The sequence below is a fragment of the Melanotaenia boesemani genome, chromosome 14 (assembly GCF_017639745.1).
Source record: "Melanotaenia boesemani isolate fMelBoe1 chromosome 14, fMelBoe1.pri, whole genome shotgun sequence".
Lineage (NCBI taxonomy): Eukaryota > Metazoa > Chordata > Actinopteri > Atheriniformes > Melanotaeniidae > Melanotaenia > Melanotaenia boesemani.
Window position 1 is genome coordinate 25,179,037 of NC_055695.1, and position 23,029 is coordinate 25,202,065.

Here is a 23,029-nt window from a genome sequence, read left to right on the forward strand (position 1 = left end):
GAGACTTCTCACAACCCTCCTGAAACCATATGATCAAGAAGAAAGTAAGAGAACTTTCAGGAAATAATGAAAAAATGGTGTTGAACTCCAGGTGGCATAAATAAGAGTATCACTGAGGGTTCAGCAACACATTCTGTACAAAGGCTGAACCATCAGCTGTAGCAGGGAAAGTCCCCACTGATGTTTGCCTGGGTGTGTTTTAGAATAATTTCACACTTGATGCCAGTTCACTGCTCATAAACATACTGGCTACCAACATAAGAAATCTATAAAGGTCCCACCTAAATACGATACAGAGCAGCTGATTAGCCTCACTATACAGTGATCGTCATAAATAGCAAACATGTTTCTTTCTTTGTAAAAAATAAACAAACAAACAAACAAAAAACATAATGTGAACATAACAAAGCAAATATTGGTTGCCAGGTTTTAAAAACTATTTGATGGATATTCATGCCTTTATCCTTCAGAGCAGCACATCCACACTGAGACTGTAAGCTGACCGATGGCTATTTCTGCTGTGTGACGTAACAAAGTTCAGCAATATAACTCATACACACAAAAACTCATAAAGTCTTCAATGACCCTGTCCACACCTCGGGTATTTGTCTGTCAAATAGTGTTTCATGGTTTCCTATCCTTCTTTGTTATATTTAAAATTACTAGTGCAGGTTTTGACCCAGGATTTGCTTGTTTGTTTACTATTGTTAGTTATTCAAGTATAGTTTATATTCTCCATGGCATCATTTCAATGAGATTTTGCAATGATCCAACATTCACTTCTACTCAAATTGCTAGATTTTTTTTTTATCAAGATCTTGTGTAAATCATGGGGGAGTGTGATGACAGCGTAAAGCCTTCTCTGGTAGATTGAGGTTTTTAAGGTGCACACTCTGTGGTGGCTGATTTATATACATGCACCATAGACCACTCGTTTTTACTAGAAGAATGTGTTTGCAGAAAAACCTAGTCATTCTGTGTATTCAGGTAGCCAGAAAACCCCTGTTTTTTAGCCACATTAGTTACTGAACTTACACCTAATCAGCTGATGCAACCCTAGACGATTCTGTGTTAAATTCACATGGTAAATACATGTTTTGAGTGTATTTCAGAGTAAGTTTTTAAACTTGCCAGTCCTTCAAGTATGTAGGATTGATCAGTGTTTGAATATTTTTAAGCCTAAATAATTTTTTTAACACTACAGATGAAGAGATATAGCTATGTTTCCATTTATTCACACAAGTACATTGACAGTGATTACATACATTTTAATTGTATTACCCTGTTGCAAATACATATAAACCAAACCCAGACAAACAATATATACACTTTTATTTGTTTAATAAATTCATCGTTGACAGTGTTGATTAGAATTAGAGCTAATATGATGCACGTTTTTTCATCTGATAACTAAAAGTCACTGCGAGTGTGACAGTGGTGCTTATGTAATGCTTTTTGAGACTTGGTTTAGTAGTGCAGTTTGCATTGCTCTTTTTGTCCCTGCTACTTTTGTGTTTCGAGTACAGTCGTGCTGACAGCTGCTACCTGAGGAAAATAACCTCCATTCAGTGTTGCCTCACCTGCATATTGAGAAAAGCAACTTTCAGTTGTGTGAGGAGTCAGGATATTATCCTGCTGTAATTCCAGAGAGAGAGAATCTGCCTCTTCGTGTTCCTTACTCCCTCTCCTCTCTTGTAAGAGGACTTTATGCAAGAGACTTGTTTCAGCAGTTTTAGGCCACAAAAAACCGGTGACAGAGCCGAGAGTCAGACCCCGAGATGAATCAGAAAAATCCACATCCACACTTAACAGTTTCAGTAATCCTTTGAATACACTATCTTCCTCTGCTGGAACATCCCTGTGCATCTCCTCTGTGTCCTTTACCTCCTCCACTGGGGGAATCAAGGCAGTAATGTGGGGTTTGTAGTTGTAATGTTCAACAATGATTGTCCCAGTATCTGTCACTGATGTATGTGTTTCTGCTCTGGTTTGTTCTGATCCAATCTGAGACATTTCGACGTGAATGATGGGATACACTTCATCCCTCTCCTCCTGGGAGATCACACTGATGGGGGACAATGGAGGATCACTGTCAGTGGATGAGAATACTGGCTCAGTTCTGTCATCCTGGGGACAAAAAAAATTGATAAATTAATTAAAACAATAAAAGCTACAAGTACATCTGTAGTAATCAAAATATTGCACATATTTAATTCATTTTATAATGTTTACAATTGTGTAATACATGATTTACAAATGTGCAAGCAATTTTTCTACGTAACTTTTGGTACTTGCAAATGTGTTTGCATCTACACACAAATATCAAGCAATCTGCAAATGCATTCAATAATTACACAATTACACATGACAAGCTGCAGAAACATTAATATTTCACGCAGATTTTTACTTTCAACCCCCCAGTATGATCAGTTTAATCTTCAAAAAGGTTTCTTTGAATCTAAAAGCATGTGCATGCACTTCCTGATGCTCATGGAGTGTGCAGGTGGACTTTTGACAATCACATCTATCCATCCATCCATCCATCCATCCATCCATCCATCCATCCATCCATCCATCCATCCATCTATCTATCTATCTATCTATCTATCTATCTATCTATCTATCTATCTATCTATCTATCTATCTATCTATCTATCTATCTATCTATCTATCTATCTATCTATCTATCTATCTATCAGCTGTGATGACTTTCTATTAGAGTGAAAATTCATGACATCCTTCCTATTATTGATGGTGTCTTATGTACAACAGCTTTAGTTGTCTGTAGAACCTGATTTATTTTTGGACCGTTTCTGCTCTGTACAGCTCTCTGAGGTAACCAGAATAACAGCTTCTTCTAAACATTCAACTTGTACTTTTAGAGCCCATCCCAACCAAACTGTTTAAGGAAGTTTTTTTCTCTTAATTAATACAACTACTGGATTTGATCAACATATCTCTTTTGATAACCCTCACTCAAAAAACTGACTCTTCCTCACACACCAGAGTAAGTCATGGAGTTCCTCTGGGTTCTGTACTTGGACGAATACTTTTCATGTTCTATGTGCCTTCCTTAGGTAATATCGTCAGACAGGATAGTATGAACTTTTATTGCTATGCAGATGATACTCAGATATGCTTTTCCATGAAGCCTGATGAAACCAATCAATTTGTTAGATTACAAAGATGTCTTGAAGACATGAAGACCAGATGACTGAGTTCTCTCCTTCTAAATTCAGACAAGACTGAGATTGTTGGTTTGGACTCAGGAAAAAGTTGTATAGCTATGTAATCTGATCTGGGCGGCATTAATATGGCTTCCAGTACTACATTGAGAAACCAAGATTTGTCCATTGGCTCCCATTTAAAACAAATTTCTAGAACCGCCTTATTTCACCTAAATAATATTGCAAAATTAGGGAGATTTTGTCACAGAGTGATGCAGAAAAACTAGCACATGCTTTTGTTACTTCAAAATTGGACTAGTACAATTCCTTATTATTGGGCTGTCCAAAATATGCCCTGATCATTATCATTATTCAACTAATTTCAATCCAGTCACACGAATTAGACACTTATGCTCTGTTGTCAACAAAACGAAGCAGCTGGATGTGTCAAAGTGAAAGGACAAAACAATCACATCACTTCCCCCTTCACAGTTTCTAGAGATTTAACTGGTATAAATTATTTGTGTAATATTTTTTAGGATAATTCTCTGTGTTGCTGGTTTTGATGTAGCTGCTGCAGCTGCGAACTGTTGTTATTTTGGTGACTCTAATAACTTCATAGAAAAAGAGAGGAACACGAAAACAACCCAACCTCCTCTGCTTGCTTTATTTACCTCCAGTAGTCTGATGGCATTACTGTGTCCTGGTTTTGGTAAGTTTTCGACAAGCCATGCCGGGCCCCATGAAATACATTTCTGTTTAATCCTAAAAAAAAAAAAAAAGAAAAGAAAAGAAAGATAATCAGGATTTTATTGTTCAACTTGGACGAAATTGAAACAAAAACTGTTGATGTAAAATTAGTGTCCCAGCACATAACACCACCAAATCCACATTGAGGTTTGGGTTTCTGTTCATGTTAATTAAGAGGTATTATTTTTGCTCATTTCCTCATGCTGTGGTGTGGCATTTAAAAACAATCACCCGCAATGGCATTAATGATTCTACCTAGTAAAACAAAACTTATCGTTTAAAGGAGAAAAAAAGAAAACAACCAAGCTCTGCTCAACTTCACCAATGACTTTCACTATTAGATTGTATGTTGGTCTGTTAGGATGACTGTTGCTTTCCATGGAACAATGAGATTTTGAGCATGACTAATATTAATTATTACCTTTCCCGCACACAGCTCCAGCACATCAGGTTCACAACAATCATTATGAAGACCGTAAGGAGGAACACAATCACAATCACCTGGTCAACTAAAGGATATAAAAAGTTAACACACCATATTCACAGACTTCTTGATAAAAGGAAAAGTAAAGGAAAGAACATTTAGCATTTAAACTTTGGAATTTAATGCGGAGAATAGGACAGGTGAAGACTGACCTGCAGGAGCTGCACCCTGAGAGGAGATCAGTCTTCCTCGAGGTCCTTCTCCTGCTGAGTTGGACATGGTCAGCTGCAGAGCCAGAGCTCCTTCAGGGCAGTCCAGCCACATCTGTCTTAGGCTAGATGCAGAAACTGTCACTGTAGACAAAAATAATGACAATAAGGTCTCTCTTTGCCTAAAAAAAAAAGGATAATTTATTTTTAGATGTAAATCTTTAAAAAATGCATAGGAAGAAAAACTGCCCCACTGTCAGCCAGTGAGCTAACCTGTGCACCGCATGATCTAAAGATATATATTCTGTGGGCTGTGACTATAATATAGATTTCTGCATGTCATGTTTTAATAATCTGTTCATCAAATGGTAAACTTCTATTGGTATGTAGGGTATAAGATGTGAATGATGCGAGCAGTATTTGCACATTATTCCGTGGAGGAATTTAATTATGAAACTGATATTAGCCACAGATAAAGCACAGAATTTACTGTCAATATGGACCCACAAACTGAAGGATAATAATTCAGCATACCAAATAAAAACTAGTCTTTCTGCCTTTGTCCTTCCAAACATGAAAACTGGAAAACTGAAAAAACGCGAGTGTGGCAGATAAGCTGCACCTGACTTGAGTCAGGCATGATCTACTCTACACTGCCTGTGATTAGTTTATCCAAACGCTAACCGATCATCACCCAGGATCATCTTGACTACAGCTCAGCATTTAATACTATTGTGCCCTCCAAACTTGTTACCAAGCTCAGAGACCTCAGGCTGTGTGGATGGGCGGCACCACATCCTCCACCCTGATTCTGAACACCGGCGCCCCCCAGGGTTGTGTGCTCAGTCCTCGGCTAAACTCCTTGTTCACGCATGATTGCGTAGCCACCCACAGCTCCAATACCATTGTTAAATTTGCTGACGATACAACCATCATTGGCCTGATCACCGGTAATGACGAGACAGCCTACAGAGAGGAGGTCAGAGACCTGACATCTGGTGCCAGAACAACAACCTCCATCTTAGCGTCAGCAAAACTGTGGAACTGATTGTGGACTTCAGGAGGAGGCAGAGGGAGGAACACGCCCCACTTTCCATCAATGGGGCTACGGTGGAAAGAGTCAAAGACTTCAGGTTCCTTGGGGTTCACATCAGTGAGGACCTCACCTGGATTCTTCACACTGACTATTATTATTACAAAGTCAGCCAGACAGAGGCTCTTCTTCCTCAGCAGGCTACAGAGGCTCAACATGGACTCAAGGATGCTCTGCAACTTTTTTAGGTGCACCATAGAGAGTATCCCGACAAGCTGCATCACCACGTGGTACAGCAGCTGCACCGCTCTCCACCGCAAGTCTCTACAGAGGGTGGTGAAAACTGCTCAGCACATCATTGGGGCATGCCATCCAATGACATTAAATTATTCATTCACTCATGATGGCTCACTTAAACAATCCATCCAATGAGGGAAAATAGCTCTAGTCTGCCAAACAAAGTCAGTATCATCTAGGAATTATTTTTATATCTGCAACTTTCTGCAGAATGTGATACACACCAGAGGGTATACTCAATATTGTGCGAAAAACAAATTGATAATTGGATTTCTAAAGGAAAGTAAAACTCAACGCTTTCCAGCATCTTTGCTCCCAAATTAATATTAGAAAGAGTGAAAGTGTGGAGAGTGGCATAGAAAACTATAAAGTAATCTGAGAAAAAATAAATAAATAAATGGGAAATTACAATATGATATGATATGATATGATATGATATGATATGATAGGGAAATTTGTCTTGGACTCAAATGCCTTGACAACATCAATGCACCACACAACACAAGAAACCAAACATATAACCAGCAGAAATCACAAATATATTGCACAACACCCATTTGGGATGAAAAATAGAAAAACATCTATGCATCTATGATTTTAATTGTCAATCAAAATCCTAGATGCAGCATCATCCAGGCTAAAGAGAACAAGGAACGTCTAATTTGTAATCAGTGTATAGATCCCAGTCTTGAGGCCTATTTATGCTCCCTGTTTGTCAGGTGCCTGCATGCTAAAATAATTTCAAATCTCCAGGCTGCTGCACTGTCTGGAAACGAACATTATAAACAACTCTGACCCCAGAGGTGTTACTAACTGGATTTGTAAAAGTTAAGTCACACCTTGGGTGATAAAAAGAAAGAGAACTGCTCGAAATTCAGACAGAAAAAAAGACAGGAGAACTTATTATTCTCTACAGGAAAAAGAGGATGCACACAGTAATAGATACAAACAAAGCAGGTTACTGTTTAGCACAACAAGTAAAGGAAAAAAAAAACTAACTGGACAAGTGAACAAGAAAATTAAAAATATTATTCACAAGTTTTAAATTACAGGTTGACACTTAAAATAATGAAATACTGAGAGCAGCATGACATTTCATATGGAATAACGGCCTAATGTGCTTGTATGCCTTATAGACCTTTTTCAAACCAATAATGAACATTTGAAAGTTTTACTGAGATTGTTCCTTTGCAAAGAACTCACAGTGTAGCATGTTAAAGAAAATCCAACATTCAGTATACACACGAGACTTAAAAAAAGAGGAAGGTTTACTTTCAGGTGCTCTCATGCTGATGTTCCACAAATAGCATATAAGGCAGGCAAGCTAGTAACAGCTTTTACCAATGCATGTGAGCATGTAGCCACATAGCTTCCTGTTTGTGGCCAGAGCCGGTTCTAGAAAACCCAAAGACTAAAACGATGACAACCCATGCTTGACATTTAAGTTTGTTCTCAAGTGAACATCTTCTCAGACATATTTAAAAAATTTCTCTAAAGACACATAAGACAAACAGTCTTGCAGTTGGACATATAAAAAGTTTTATTAGCAAAAAAATGGAAAAATAAAAAAAAATTTAAAAATCAGCTCTAGTCATGTTGGGTTTTAAACCCTTTTTTATATTTAATCTTTTTTTAAAAACTGCTTCAGTGATTAATAATCATTAAAAAATGATCAAATAAATCAATAATCACCTGACAGTTTAACATATGACTCTCACCACATTACGGGAAGTCAGAGCTGAAAAACCCTGCTGATGCACTGAAAACTTGAGGGCGTGGAGTGTAAATGGAATGCTGGTTGCACATTTTTCATTATGTAACTGTGGCTTGTGTTGAGAAGCAATTTTTGCATACTGCTGCATGTATAATTTACCACATATGTGCACATGCAGGTATAGGAAACCTTTGCCTGACCAAGGTAAAGTACAGTCACAATGCACGGAGCTAAAAGGAGGACCAGAAAGGGCAGAACTGGTGATGAGCAAGAACAGGAAACCCTGCAAAGTTGTGGTGCTTCTCTCCGAAACCTCCTCATCAAATCAACGTAAAATTTTACACTAAAAAAGAAGCTTAACAGATCCAAAAAGGCAGCTTTATATGATGGGCCTAAATTGATTCAAAGAGCAGGTTTAATTTTTAGTTACTTACGTGAGCTGCCTCAAACCCTTACTTAATAAATTATAAGCTGCATAAAATTCTCATTTATATTTCAAACTGATATTTAGGTGCTTACCATTAAGTTCTGTTTTGCTGGAGTCTAGTGTCTGCATATAGATGGTGTACTTTGTGATGAATCCCCTTTGCTGGTCTACAGGCAGCTCGTCCCACTGGATCTGGATCCGTCTAGCCTCATGGAAAAGGACATACACATTGGGCCCTGAAACTGGCTCTGAAACACACACAAAGACACAGAGAGAATAATGGGTGCAGGCTCAGTTTGTTCATATCATATCAAAAACAAAGCTGAGATTTTGGTTTGTGGGACAGGTGGAATCTGTTAATCTTACTCTGTTCTCTGGAGTAGATAAGACTGGAGTTTGGAACACTGACACCTCCGGTGGTTACAGCATACAAAGAGACATTATACCTCACACCTGCTGTCAAACCTGAAACAATAAAATAATCTTCATCTCATTAAAAAGAAACATGTTTATTTAGTAAACAACAGTGTTTGATCATTACTGTAATCTTGTGACATATAAATGGTTTAGCTAACTCTCGCTCATGTCATTATTTAAATTAAATGAATGGATATACAAAAGAAACTTCAAGTGAAAACACCTATTCATTTCATGAGAGCTTTTAAAATCCCAAACCTTATATTTCTTTTCTTTATTTTAGCATAATCAATTGCGAATGTTTCTCAGGATTGGCTCGATGTGGTGTTAACATAACTCTATGACAAAAAAAAGGATTATAACTGCATCATTAATGTTACATGTTCCTTTTACTTTAGATTATTTTTCCCAGTTTTTTTTTTCTTTTTTTTCTTTTTTTTTAGAAATCTAAATCTGATCTTTGGTTCTGATCTTTGGTACAAATTTCAATCCAGTTGAGTGAAACATGAAGGCACCTCAGTTCAAAGCAGAAACCTGTAAAATGCTTCACTACAAGAGCAACTGGGAAAGGATTTTTAAGATTTTATACATTTTTCCAACAACTTTTTACAAACTCCACGATGTCTTGTGACATTTCATGAAGTAAAATCTGTTTTCTCCATTTGTGTTTTTGTATTTATCTTGTCAAGAAACACCCAGGTCTGCTGTGTATGTATACCTCTGTGTGTTTGAGTTGTGCTTAAAGGCTAAAAGTACCTGTGAACGATGTGCTTCTAGCATCCTTCGCCAGCTTCTTCCACTGCAGCGTTGTTGCAGGTACACTTGCACATTCGATCACATAGTACAACATTTCTGCTCCAAATGTCGACAACCAGGAGACTAGCACAGCATCACCATTAGGTGCAGGAACCAACTTATACAGATGAGGTCCCAAAACATCTAAACAGTGAAGACAAGTTATTTAGTCTTTCTTCTCACACCTTTAGCATGAATTAATTTAGGCTTATGTGTGTATTGTTACTATACCTGAGTGTCTTAGTTCCACATTAGCTGGTGGAGACATCCCATATAAAGTTACTGCACAGACATTCAGAGCCTGAACCCCTGCTGGTACCTTAACTGAACACTTGGGGGAAGCAGCACCACAGGTCTCCTCATGGCTATTAGACAGAAAGATCTTGTAATGCTGAACATCACCACTGTAATCCTCTGGAGGTAGAGACTGAGAGAGAGGCCAATTCATCACTTATTATTTACTCTTTGATATGATCCAGCAAATGAGTTAAAGAATAGATTTGCAGTTTGGAATATTTGCTCATGGACTAGACTAGAAGACTTATGAAGGGCTTGATGCCAGAAAAGTTTGATACTTGAAGTTCAATCCATATCTGTGCAAAGCTATTCCTTTACTCCACAAACACGAAACTTGTAGCTATCATCTACAATTCATCAAAGAGATACACTACCTTCCACAAAACAGTAATAATCCTCATCCCATTTTGGTCCGGGTCTGATAGGATTCTCCACACCTGCAGCTGCTGTGATGGACCTGATAATAAGACAAACCACAAGTTGTGGGTTTTCACCGAGTGCCAACAAACTCACATTAAGCTTGTCTTTGTTACTCAATAAGTAAGAACTGTGAACTTGCTTTTTCCGGGGCTGGTCGTCTTCACAGATGGGCTCCATTTGCTGCAGAGCGATCTTTGGCTGTCGTTAGTTATAAAGCTGGGTGCGTTGGTACATGCCAGTGCTGATGTTGAGTTACATGTCCTCATCTGGAACTCATATTCAGTCAGAGGCCTCAGGTTGTCCACTCGGATCAGACCCTCACTGAGTTCTGTGCCCTCTCGTTCTTCCTAAAAACATCAGAATAAGTCACTGCCTGACAGAGCTTGATGCTTAGAATAATCAGTATCATGGATTTCTTAACATCATATTACCCAGGAGACATTATCTGCATGCACTCTGATGCAGGGCACAAGACGCACAGAAGACTCAGCAGTTTCCCAGTGCAACATGGCTGCGATGGATTTGGTCTCAAACTCTGCATTAATAATGTGAGGGGTCTCTGGTATTACTGAAATGCAAAATTACACAAAAGAGGTGAGGATAAGCGATGGTGACTTAACAGAATGATGCACAGTATTACACAAACTATCAATATAAAGTGAAATGATTTTCCCTGGGAAGCAAAGGTTGCTGAAGTGGATTAAAAAACCTAAAGAGCCCGTGCCAGCAGTGACAGAGGTGGGCATAAAGCCGAGAGTTAAATGTTTATTTTGCAATGATATAGCAATAACAGACAAAACAGTTTGCTGATAGGCAGATTAGTCAAACTGTGAAGACAAAATAACTGACTTGGCATAATACTTTGCAGGATGACTCATTTCTAAAGATCAATCTGATAAAAATGATGAAGCAGAAAGTGGATTTGGTACATATACAATTATTAATTAGAAATATTAGAAACTTACCTATATCTTTCACACAGAGGACAAATGGATCAGACTGCGATGCCCCAAAGTGGTTGGAAGCAGTGATCATCAACAGGTGTTTAGTGTTCTCGTCTAAGACTGCTCGTGGTATGGTGATTTCCTCAGCTTCCCGGGTTTGATTGAAGTGTATTTGGGTTCCATTTTTACTAATAATGAAAAGATGTATCAGAAATTTCTTTTTTTTTTCAAACATATAAAAAAATAGGTTAAAACACACATTAATCAGTGTTTAAAAGAGAAAGAAAGAAAAAGCAATATAACAATACCTGCTCACTGAAACACTGTAGGATTTAGGCAGGTGAGTTTCCGTTCCTCTCTGCCATGAGCACCGTATCCCCTTTGAGGTCCGTGTTGTTTCACAGATGATATTTTTAGGTTTATCTGGAGGTACTTCAAAAGGCAGAAAAACAGGAAGACAAAATACATTAAAATATATTTATTTGTAATATCTTTATTTATTTTGTATGTTTTATTTTTCAGCTTCTTAACTTCATTTTCTTCAGATCCTGATGAATAAACGTGTTTTTCTTTGATGAAGTTTTATATGTTTTTTATGCTGTATACGCTTCCAGTTCTTCTCCTAGAAAACCAGACTGTAACCAGTATTAGTTGGTTACAGTCTGGCTTTATAATTTAAATTCTTAGTATTTCTATTCAATTTAATTCATATCCACTTACATAAGTTTGGTTTATGTTGTGATAAACCGGCTTTGGTTGGACTAGTTTGAGACGGGTTTCTGACGTCAGTACATCTGCTCAGCTTGCACTGACCCATGATTTTTAAAACTAAATTTATCTTTATTTTATCTAACTTATCACAACATTATTATGACCACCTGAGAGATTGCCGCCCAGATATATTTGATCAGTCACTAAGCTGCATGTAGCACCTGGCAAGTTGTTAACAATAAAGTTTTAAGTTATACATAGTTATATATTTGCAGGTATGTATCTGTGTATTTCTAAATGGGAATGATCAATTTCTACATTTTACTGTAAATTAACAGCAGAATTTCAACAGTTTCTCCATCTATCACATTATAATTGAAAGTCACATTTTAAACTGTCCAAAGACATGATGTTAGGTTAACTGGTCACTCTAAATTCTCCGTAGGAATTAAGGGTTGTTTGTCCATCTGTGTAGGCCCTGCGATGGACTGGCGACCTGTCCAGGGTGTACCCTACCTCTCACCTGCTAATTCCTGAGATTCTGGCTTCCCTGCAACCCTGAACTGGACAAAGCGATATAGAAAATGGATGGATCATGCAACACTACAGCAGCTTCCTATCTTGTAATCTGCAGCTCCAAAACTTGTCTTTGTGTTTCTTCTTTTTAGTTTTTTTTTAATTTATTCAAAAAGCTCTTTTAAATAAAAAAGAAGCTGTATTTTGATTGTATTATTTCTTATATTAATGACATGAAAGTTGATGCTGTCCTGTTTAGTTTTGTAGTTTTATAAAATACAGTAATATGATGTTAAAAACAATTACAACTATAAAATACTTGAAATACACCCAGTGTTTTTAGTTTACAGTAAAACTCTGTAAAACAGTGAAATGTACATACGCCCGCCCCGTAGATTTAGTCCATTGACAACACTCAGAGCAGACAGCTGTTCACGCTTCATCTTGCAGACCACTGAGGACTGTGGCATCCATACATGGGGTAGAAAGAATACTGTTGTGGTGCTGTTGATTCTCTTTGATAGTTTCACATTCTCCTTATTCAGCTCCAGGGACAATTTGGACCTGAAGGTCAGTAATACAATAGTTTGTTAGGCAAATTTAAAGAAAAAAAAAAGATAGAGCACAACTTTTTTGTTTAATTTGTCATATATTTGTCATAATATAACCTATAATACAGCAGGATATGGAAGTATATTATGTTGATTTTCTTTCATCCCTACCTTTTTTGATTTTCATTGACCTGGCAGTACACTGTCAGGTTTGAGCCCAGAAGGAAAAGCGGACCTGGTTCCACTGCCAGCTTGCCAAGTGGGATGAAGTGCAGGCAGTCAGCAGGGAGCAAAGGAAGGCCTGTCAAGAAAGGTAAAACACCTAAATTCTCCCCAGCTAAAGCATTAGAGGTTATGTAAATGTGGACGTCTGAAAGTATGATGAAAACCCACAGTACAGAAAAACATCTTTTTTTGCCAACATTAATTTAAGATAAAAACAAGTATTTACAATGAGAATTTAACATTTTTGCCTCACGTTGTGGTAAAAAAAAAAACATCAGGGCTCCGAGCTAAAAACCACATTAGATACTAGAACGTGAAAGGAATGGTAGAAAGTGTTAGAGAGAAACAGAGAGCTTTGGAAAGTGCCACCCACGTTTGAAGGAAGAAGCAAGAAGAATAATGCATATCCAAACGGTGAAGGGGAGATTCATCTCAGCTCTGGTCTCTTCAACTGGAAGAACCAACTCAGCAGCTGTGAATAAAAGTTACATCTCTTAGAAATTACAGTTTTTTCTTTGTTCAGACTGATATATGTACATATTTAGATCAACTGTACCTTAGCCATCAGAGCTCAGGAGTAAGACGGTGTTCTGGCCAACATGAGGAGGAGGATCACTTTTTACTTTATCTTCTCACCATTTTCAGAGCAAGGTTGTGGGTGATGACATTTCCAGAAACGCACGCTACACTCATCATATCAACTTTGGCAAAAGCACCGTGTCAGATAAGAGAACAGATGTTCCTCGCTGTGTTGATCTGCTCACAAAACTGATGTTTTGATAAACACAAATGGTGTTAAATCTGATTCTAAATGACATCCTGAAAACAAAAATGACGCAATTACTTTTTTCCTTTTTTTTCTATCAGAACCAACAACCCAGAACAAATTAAACTCACCAGAATGGATTTCTAAAGAAGTCTCAGCAAACGTCTTTCTCCTTCAGAGAACCTGCTTCGTGAGATGCATCTGACTAAAGTGATTTTTGTAATGTGAGTTGCTTATTCTAAAGAGGCCATTGACCTACTTTGGTGGTAAAGCAGAAACTTTGAAGTTTAGTTTGGGAACATCTGTGGCCCACTTCAGCCTCCTGTTTTTCGTCACTACAAAGCTTCAGTTGACTTTAAGCATGACATTACAGAGCATTTGCTCTCAGAAAGTGTGCTGCTGTTAGCAAATAACTAACCCATTAACCCAGCATGGACTGTCAGTTTATAGAAAAATGAGCAAAACATTGCTTCACCGCAACCTGGTTACCTTTATTTCTACTGTTACAAGCTTTTATGAGGTTTTTATTTAAACCAAAAATCTTAAATGTACTGATGCAGTCAATGTTTATCATGATGTAGAAAAGTCATTATTCTAATCAGAAGCTTTAAAATACACAGTAGCTTACCTTGTTTCCTAAATTGACTGTTAAACTTTATGCCGTTTAAAAGGGAGGAAGGGAAAACAAACTTACCTTTTAACTAAGAAAGATGGCAGAATTGCAGATTTCACCCACAGCTCGTCTGGCTGCTCATGCTTGTGGCTCCTCACAGAGTTTGGGGAAAAGTTGTTTGAACTAAAGGAGAGACTTTCTCAAGTTAAATGTTAAAAAAAAAAGAAAAAAAAAAGTTTCATTAGTTATTTTCCATATCTAACCCCAAAAGCTGCATAGGGAAAACCCAGATATGTGACAGGACGCACGCTTCAAGATCAAATAGACCTCAAGAATGAGGGCTGCTAATTTTCATAATTACTCCACCCTCATAAAAAACCTAAAGGTTAAATTGGGGTAATTAAGTCAAAATGTTACTACATGTGTGTAAATGGACAAAATTTATAGACTGCACATCATGTTGAATTAAAAAGTTTGAGTTAATTGAGTTTATTACACAAACTTTCATGCTTCACAAAGCTTGAGTAAATGTGACTAAACACATTCAACAGTTTTTGACAAATGCAGTGTGAAAGACTTATTGAATACATAGTTTGTTGTGGAGCACTCTAAGAGAAATAGCAAGACAGAGATTAATAGTGCTCAGTTTAGGACGTTTGGGAGATTAACTTGGTAAGGTGCAGAGGTGGTAAGGTTTAGTACAGTGAGTGCCTCCTAACTCTTACTACAAACTAGACTGCTCTCCCACTGGTGCTGAGAATGAAAATCTCTGAAGGAGGGAGGTGAAAAAGAAGAATAACTCCATCCTGGCCAGCTGTTCCCCAAGACACGCTCACTTCCCTGAGAACACACAACATAAACAAAGTCTTTTATTAACCCATTTACCAAATATTCACTTTAACCACAGAATGTTACTGTAGCTATGGAACAACCTAAAGATGTGACAGAGACAAAGGGCATGTTTACATAGACAGAAATATTCCAACATTAACCTGATTAAGACTTCACATTCAGGAAGACACTGCAGGTCATATCCTGCATAAACAATAATCCAGTTAATGTTGACTGTATGCATCTTAGTCACATTATGTTGACATGTATACACCTTATAATATTTTGTTCCATTAGAGTTTTTGCAGGATGTTTTGACACTGCTGCAGGAGCCAATGCAAAACATGATGAAAGTTGATCTACTTTTGGAGCAAGGGAGAAACTCAAGTAATACTTTACATTATCAAGGATATGTCTGCAATGTTGTCTTGGATGGGTATAATGTACATGTCTCCTTTAGGAAATATTATTGTGGCATAAATTTTCATTGTTACACAGATATTACTTGTCTACACAGATGAAACCAATCAGTTTGTTTTATATTTGAAATTTAGACAAGAGGTTGTTGTCATTGGACCTGAGAACCTCAGGACAAAACTTTCTAGCTATTAATTACTCTATTTAACCAGGACGTGTCTTTTGGCTCACATTTAAAACAGACTTCTTGGATCTCCTTCTTTTGCCCATGTAATAATGCTAAACTAGAATACATCCCTTCAAGATAGTCCATGGTTTTACAACTTCCAGTTTGGACCACTACAATTCCTTATTATTGGACGAGACCAAAAATGTTCTCAAAAGTCTCCAGTTGATCCAAAATGCAGCAGTGAGGGTTCTGATGAGAAAAAGCAGCAGAAATCATATTTCTCCTACTTCTTGTATTTTGTAAAGCACTTTGAATCACCCTGTCATTGAATTGTGCTATATAAATGAACCTTACGTTAACTTCTCTTCATTGGCTCACTGTTTGATTAATAATAGAATTTAAAATTTAAAATTTTACTGACCATTGTACCTTTAAAATCTTGTATTTCCATATTTTCTCCAACAGAGCATTTTGCTGTCAGGCTGCAGGTTTACTTGTGGTTCCTAGAGTCTTTAAAAGTCAAATGGAAGGCATCCCGTGATTAACTGAGCACTTCATTCGATTTTAGTCTCTTTGCTCTTTACTTTCCATTAATAAAATATATGACAGTTTTGGTTTAATTTACTTTTGTTTCTCTTTTCTCTCTCAGCAAGTATCCCTGGCTAAAAGTTGCAGCATTTGCAGATCCCTTTGTCCTCTCCTCTTGACCCCCAACCGGTCCAGACAAGCCCTCCCTGAGCTGGACTCTGACAGAGGTTTTTCTTTTCTTAAAAAGAGTTTTTAAGAATCTGCCTATGGCACCTATGGCACCATGCAAGTTGGCACTGTGGTTTAAATAGAAAAGAAGATTAGATACCATCCTTAAGCATTCTTATGCAAGGCAATTTCTTTCTTTTAAATGAATAGGCTTGTATGAACAGATTATAAATGGAATTAAAGTAGATGTGTTTTCATTCGATCACAATAAATTGTCTTGAACTGATATGTCTGTAAAGTGCTTTGAAATGTCTTTGTTTTAAACTGGCATTACCATAACAGCTCTGGAGATCAACCCACAAACAATAAAAAATTTAAGGATTGGAAAATTAAGGTTTTATTATAACTCAGGTTTTTCTAGAAGCAGTGTCTGGCTCTGGCATCTGGCTCTTCAGCAGAAATAATGAGATCTTCTCAAGAGAGCTGCAGGCGACAGGTAAGCAGATGATAATCTGCAATGTAAACTGGATGGTTAACAGGGCTCAAAATACTCGGATTTAGACAGGGAATTTCTAAAGGGCTAGTGTTCCTTTCTATCCACCTAACCAAGGAAAACAAGCTCTGCTGGGGCAGGTAGGTACAAAAATCCTGAGAGGGAGAAGGTGAGAGGGAGGTCATGCACAAAACAGATTGAGTAGGGCTGGTTACAAACAGAAGAGAAGTAATAAGACTGCTGCTTAAAGAAGGAGCAACCAAGGTGGGGAGCATCAGCAATCAGTGCCGAGGAAAGATGCCTTCAGAGGTTGCTGGGAAAAACCAACCTCAGCCCAGGACCATGATAAAATAGAACTGAATACAGGTGATTATTCTGTGCAAATTTATAGAACAAACACTGTTAATACTTTTGTGGTAGACGATATTTGGTTAAATAATTAATGGCAGGTAAACATATGGAAATTATTTTTGTTGTCTCTTGAAAGCCTGTTGGATAAAACAGCATGTAACTCAGGTTTAGGATTTTTAAATATGACTCACCTGCAGAAAAATGAATGAAGGCCTCTCTCCTCGTAAATTTACCACTCAGAAAGTGTTGAGGATTAAAGGTGTGTGGAGTTTCCCACATGGACTCATTGTGTAGGACCAAGTTCAGTGTAGGGAGGACCATGGTGCCCTGAACACATATTACAGATTAAAAGGGTTATCAACATAGATTAATCTGTAGTATTTGTTCTAATATGCCTGCCGTAAATGTCCATGCCTTTTAACAACTGCCCCAATACAATTCGCAAGACTGTAAGGTGCAGTTCAAGTCCTGTCAGTCATTCAAGAGATATCAGATTTTTTTCCAGAACCAAAAATATTGGGCTGTGCTACCAAAATAAATAAATAAATAAAATCCCCCCTACACCTGTTTTTGCCTCTGAAAAAACAGACTTGTGCTACAATACCTATTACTCACCACAGATGGTCACAAACTTCATTCCCACATCTGAGCTCAGGAGGGGTTCATTATGGTCAAGCTGTTGCATAGTCAGATATTAAATGTTCTTTGTTTTGCCCCTCACCTGCTGTAAAGCTGCCATAAGTATGGATGGTAAATGAAGTTTTGTACTCATTATTCTGTTCCAACTCACTGCAGCAGAACATTTGATACAAAACAGCTCCATCTGCTTGCTGTGCATGTGTTGATGCATTTAAGGGGAAGCCCTGACGGCACTTCATCACTTCACATCTGTCATCATCTTTGTGTTATGTTCTCAACCTTGCATTATTATTTTAATTAATATAAATGATGAAACAGAGCTATTAGGTTTTTTGATTCAGATAATACTATAAGATTATGATGTAATTTAAAGGATACTAATCTGTAATGACAGAAGCACAGGTATTTTCAAGTGTATGCGCTGTGTATGTCAGTCAGTATGTGTATTAGGCCTGTGCTTGTCCCTAAGTGTATTTATGTATATTTCAATGCTAATGCGAATGTAATGCTTTTCCTTAATATGTTTCCCATGTGAAATGTCAAATGAACATTAGCTAATTTCCTCCTGTCAAAAACCAAGGATTTCCATGACGACACCCCGTTTAAATTATTGAGATTGAGAAGCCCCTTCAACATTCAACCTGATATGCACAGATGATGTCACAGGGCCTCAGTTGGTGTGACCATGTGACTTTTGGCATGATGAAGCAACATATTGAAACAATGATCTATCACAACCTCCCTAGCCATAAGACAGCCTATTAAAAAGACACAAAAATGTTTAAATGGGAGTTACTTTAAAATAATATGAAAGTACACTTTTGACCCATGTACTCTGGATAACTCTTGATTTGAACATATTTGAATGTTCTTCTGTTTACAAAGGAACTTTACCTGTACCCACACACTTCCTTCCAAGTAAATTACATCACCGAAGTACCGAAGAATAGTCTGGTACTGCTCGTCGTACTCTAATCGATTCCCAAAGACCAAGTAGCAGACGATGTTGGACACAGCGTTGTTTATCAGTGTCTGGGAATTTTAAAAAATTATCTTTATTACCAACAAAGTCGGCAAACAACGTAAAAGTGGGACAATATATGAAGTCATCTCCTCGACTGATCAGGGCTTCTTTCACAGCCTTGTAGCCATGAAGCATAACAATTTTTCCACCAAAGAGATAAAAGCTAAAAATGTTTCCATATTTCTCTACAAACTGAATAGACAATAACATGGGGTTCAAATACTTTTTTAGTCAGCATAGTTAAAAAGCAAAAACAAACAAACAAACAAACAACAAAGCTGTTTACTTTTTTTTGTGGTTTTTCATTTTCTTTACCACAATTACTCAAATCCTACCACCCTCTCTACACTAGAGAGCGATCCTATCTTGCACAGGTGCATACTGTACATGTTTGGTAAGTGCAAGGGCAATTTTGCCCATTCACATCAGTTTGGTGTAAGGTTGCTATATAGCTTAGGGCTCAGAGTAGAGATAAAAGGTGGCACACTAGATGGATCTAACAGTCCTCCAAATGTTTTCAGTCTTGACCTGAGGGCTTTAGTTGGAATAAAAAAGTATTAATAGTTCTCTGACTTATAGTATGATCAGTTATGGCCAGATAGATGTGGTATTGATTTCAGCACAAAGATTATACATAAAAATGTCTCATTCCCAATGCCTGATATGCTGAAAACAAAACACAAAAATTACTACCCACCATTTACAGTCTATCCAAACACCCTTGTCACATTTTCACAGTAAATCTCCAGCAGAGAAGCTTTCTCTGTGAAATGCAGCTGCAGGGAAAGCCTTTAACAAACTGAATATTCCTTAGAAATATTTTTACTGTTACCTTACTTCAGCACAGAAACGTAGAGGTAGAAGACAATGCAGCCATAATGTCAAAGTCTGTGTGATCAGAGATAAAATCATCCCATTTCAGTGAGCAGAGTTACACAGCCAAGGAAAGAATGACTCCATGAATGTTGTTTATAGAGTCTAAATTACTAAAAACAATAATAAGCATACTGTTATTACAAACACAATAGAGAACAATCTCAAAATCATAATATTAACTTGAACATGAACATGTTATTCTGTAAAGAAGCACAACTTTAGTTGAGTTTTGGCTCGTACAACTTTTCACACTCATTTCAGTCATTGTGAACTGTGAGTTGTTTATGGTAAATGGTCTGTAATTTATATAACGCTTTACTGTATGTGGGATGATACCGAAAGCGCTTTACACTATACATCACATTCACCCATTCACATACACATTCACATTCACACACTGATGCCGGAAGCTGCCATGCAAGGCTCTCAACTACGACCCATCAGGAGCAATTTGGGGTTTGGTGTCTTGCTCAAGGACACCTCGACATGAGCACGACAGGCAGAGGATCGAACCGGCAACCCTCAGGCTACAAGATGGCCACTCTATCTACTGAGCCACGCCGTACGCCCTTTTACCTGTATCCTGTGACCAAGTCATGTTTACATAGGCAGATTCAAACAGGTCACAGATGACAATGACTGGAAGCAGATGTTTTTAAAACCACGGTTTCAGTTTCACATCTATCCACTTCCCCAGGCTGTTTCAAGAATAGACTGGTACAGACAAGCAGTGCCAGCCAATTCTTCAGAGTCTAATTAGATCATTCACTTAGAAGGAAGTGGCACATGTAAACAAGAGTATAGCTTTAAATGAACACAAAGGTCAAAAGCTGAGAATAGCAAACTGAGGAAGTCTTAGTAGAATTTACTACGAGGAGAATCATGAGACAGCTAAAGTTTTGGACTAAGGCTTTATCACATGTGAAATAGAATGAGGGAATATTGTTTATATCGAGATAGCTTGTTTTGAGTTCAAGTATCTTTCCTTTTTACATTTTGCAAAACATTTAATTTAATATACAGCTACTTTAATTCTAGTCAACTGTTTTAATTAACATGTGCTGCTTAATAAAAGTGCATTTAGCCCTCAAGGCTTTAAATTAGAACTGCTTCTTTGGTTAAACTAGTGAAAACACACAACTTTTTACATGTTATAATGTTTTGCTGCCACTTGAGGGAGTCTCAGAAATATGTACCTGTCTAAAATGGCCCAACGGGTATTGCAAAGCAAAGATCTGCTGTTTCAGAGGCAAAAATGCAGAGAAAACACATCAATTAAAGCCTTGTAGCTTGATAGAAATTTACTCTTTTTGTGGAGTCCAAGATTTACAATTGCAGTTGTCTACATACCTTCTCCATTTCTATTAGAAAAGTATCAATGTAGTCCCGGGGATTGTTGTGGTCCAGGTCTTTCTTGTGCTTATCTACTTTCTGACTGAGGAAGTCTCGTATGCTCCCGTAGTTGCTGAAGATTTTGTTGTGAAGACCTGGCAAGTGTTGCATTACCCCAGGAAATGACTCATAGAGCTGTTCAGAAGAAAAGAGGTGATTAAAAAACATCAAACATCTTCTTTCTATATCTGAAATAAATTTCTGACATTTCTGTGAGGGAAAATTGTTTTTTGACTTACGATACCCCATATGCTCCCCTCCAGTAAAATCCCCTCATTCAGACTTTTCAGCTAAGGAAGAAGAAGGCACTGCTTCAAAAGAGACTGTTGCTTGTGCAGGAATATGAACTGGTTATTTGTTATATTCAGTGTGAAACACCTTTCTCCTTTTCTATCTCCTCCTGCAGGTATTTGATCTCCTCACAGATACATTGTTCCATGGTGTTTTTGCCTAAGCCGAAGTTGCGTAAGGTAGACAAAGCAAAGCGTCTCTGTTTCTTCCAGGTTTCACCGTTGCTCATGAAAAGACCATCTAGATACAAACACACAAATGTGAATACTTGAACAAATTATGGAAACCAATGTCTCTACACTATGTGGCTTTTAAGAGATAGATGTCATACTTGATAGTCCAGAATAAAACTTGTCAGCAATTGCACTGTATGGTCGATCCGCAAAGTTCTCAGCTTGTGTCACTATGGCCTCCTTCACCATCTTATACCCTGACAAAAACACCTCAGTTTGTCTGCCGAGGCGAACACTGAAGACATTCCCATAGACGTCAGCCAGCTGTAGACAACATTTAACAAACACTACTGAAACAAAATGCATCAGTGCATTATTTGAGCTTGATAAGTTGTGAATTAGGCAAGGCAAGGCAAGGCAAATTTATTTGTGTAGCATATTTCATGTACAAGACAATTCAAAGTGCTTTACATAAAACATTTCAGCAGGGTGCAGAAAGCAATAATAAAGGAAAAAAAAAAGATTAAAAAGATTAAAAGAAATGCAGTTAATGAAATAAAACAGATAAAATGCAAGAAATTAAATTTCAGTGTGGGGAAAGACAATAAAATAATAAATTACATTAAAATGATTAAAAGCAAGATAAGTTAAAAAGTTACCGTGCAGATTTCATGCATAGGCGCATGAGAAAAGAAATGTTTTTAACCTGGATTAAAAAATGTCTACATTTGGTGAAAGTTTAATCTCCACTGGCAGATTGTTCCACTTGTTTGCAGCATAACAGCTAAATGCTGCTTCTCCATGTTTAGTCTGAACTCTGGTCTGGACTGGTTGACCAGAGTCTTTGGATCTAAGAGCTCTGCTAGGTTTATATTCTCTGAACATATCACAGATGTATTCTGGGCCTAAACCATTCTGCAAAAATAAACTGAGGAAACCAACATAAAGCATTTAATTACAATGAAATGGAAACAGGATATCATTTCACGTGTTGTCAGGGGCCTTCAAGTCAAATTTTCCAGTCATATTTACAATTTGACAACTAGATGCCAGCAACATACAAAAGTTAGCTTTCTTTAGTGGTGATAAAGACACAATCAAGAAAGCACAAAAAGAGCTCAAAACAGTAATCAGACAGAGTATAAAGAAATATAAGGGTAAATTGGAAAGCTCTGTGATAGATTGTAGCACCAAAAGTCTCTGGGACAGTATGAAAACTACGACTGGGTATCCAGATGGGAAGAGGTTGAATGTGAATGAGATGAACCAGTATTTTGCTAAATTTGATCATACTGATTTCACACATGAACACGCCCAAATAATATCATCACTTGCTGCACAAAATGTTGAAATCTCCTCTCCAGAAATTAGTTTTAGTGTTAGTGATGTCCAACAGCAGCT

General features: G+C 37.5%; 1 protein-coding gene across 2 annotated transcripts; it reads right to left on the reverse strand.

Annotated features, from left to right (window-relative positions):
• Positions 1-1,219: 1,219 nt before the first annotated feature.
• Positions 1,220-21,240, reverse strand: il23r (interleukin 23 receptor). Of its 2 annotated transcripts, XM_042006662.1 has the most exons (21): positions 21,123-21,240; positions 17,425-17,560; positions 15,002-15,116; positions 13,795-14,459; positions 13,454-13,665; positions 13,271-13,369; positions 12,844-12,973; positions 12,504-12,685; positions 11,203-11,326; positions 10,916-11,082; positions 10,382-10,518; positions 10,090-10,297; positions 9,905-9,987; positions 9,465-9,660; positions 9,195-9,377; positions 8,388-8,486; positions 8,114-8,269; positions 4,554-4,694; positions 4,339-4,426; positions 3,842-3,932; positions 1,220-2,127 (listed from the first exon to the last, which is right to left on the reverse strand). In XM_042006662.1, exons 6-21 carry the CDS (start codon positions 13,326-13,328, stop codon positions 1,504-1,506), a joined length of 2,667 nt encoding a protein of 888 aa, XP_041862596.1. In that variant the 5' UTR covers positions 13,329-13,369; positions 13,454-13,665; positions 13,795-14,459; positions 15,002-15,116; positions 17,425-17,560; positions 21,123-21,240; the 3' UTR covers positions 1,220-1,503. The 2 variants fall into 2 exon arrangements, with proteins under 2 accessions (XP_041862596.1, XP_041862594.1); XM_042006660.1 differs by having other exon boundaries at positions 13,454-14,459.
• Between the last annotated feature and the right edge of the window lie 1,789 nt (positions 21,241-23,029).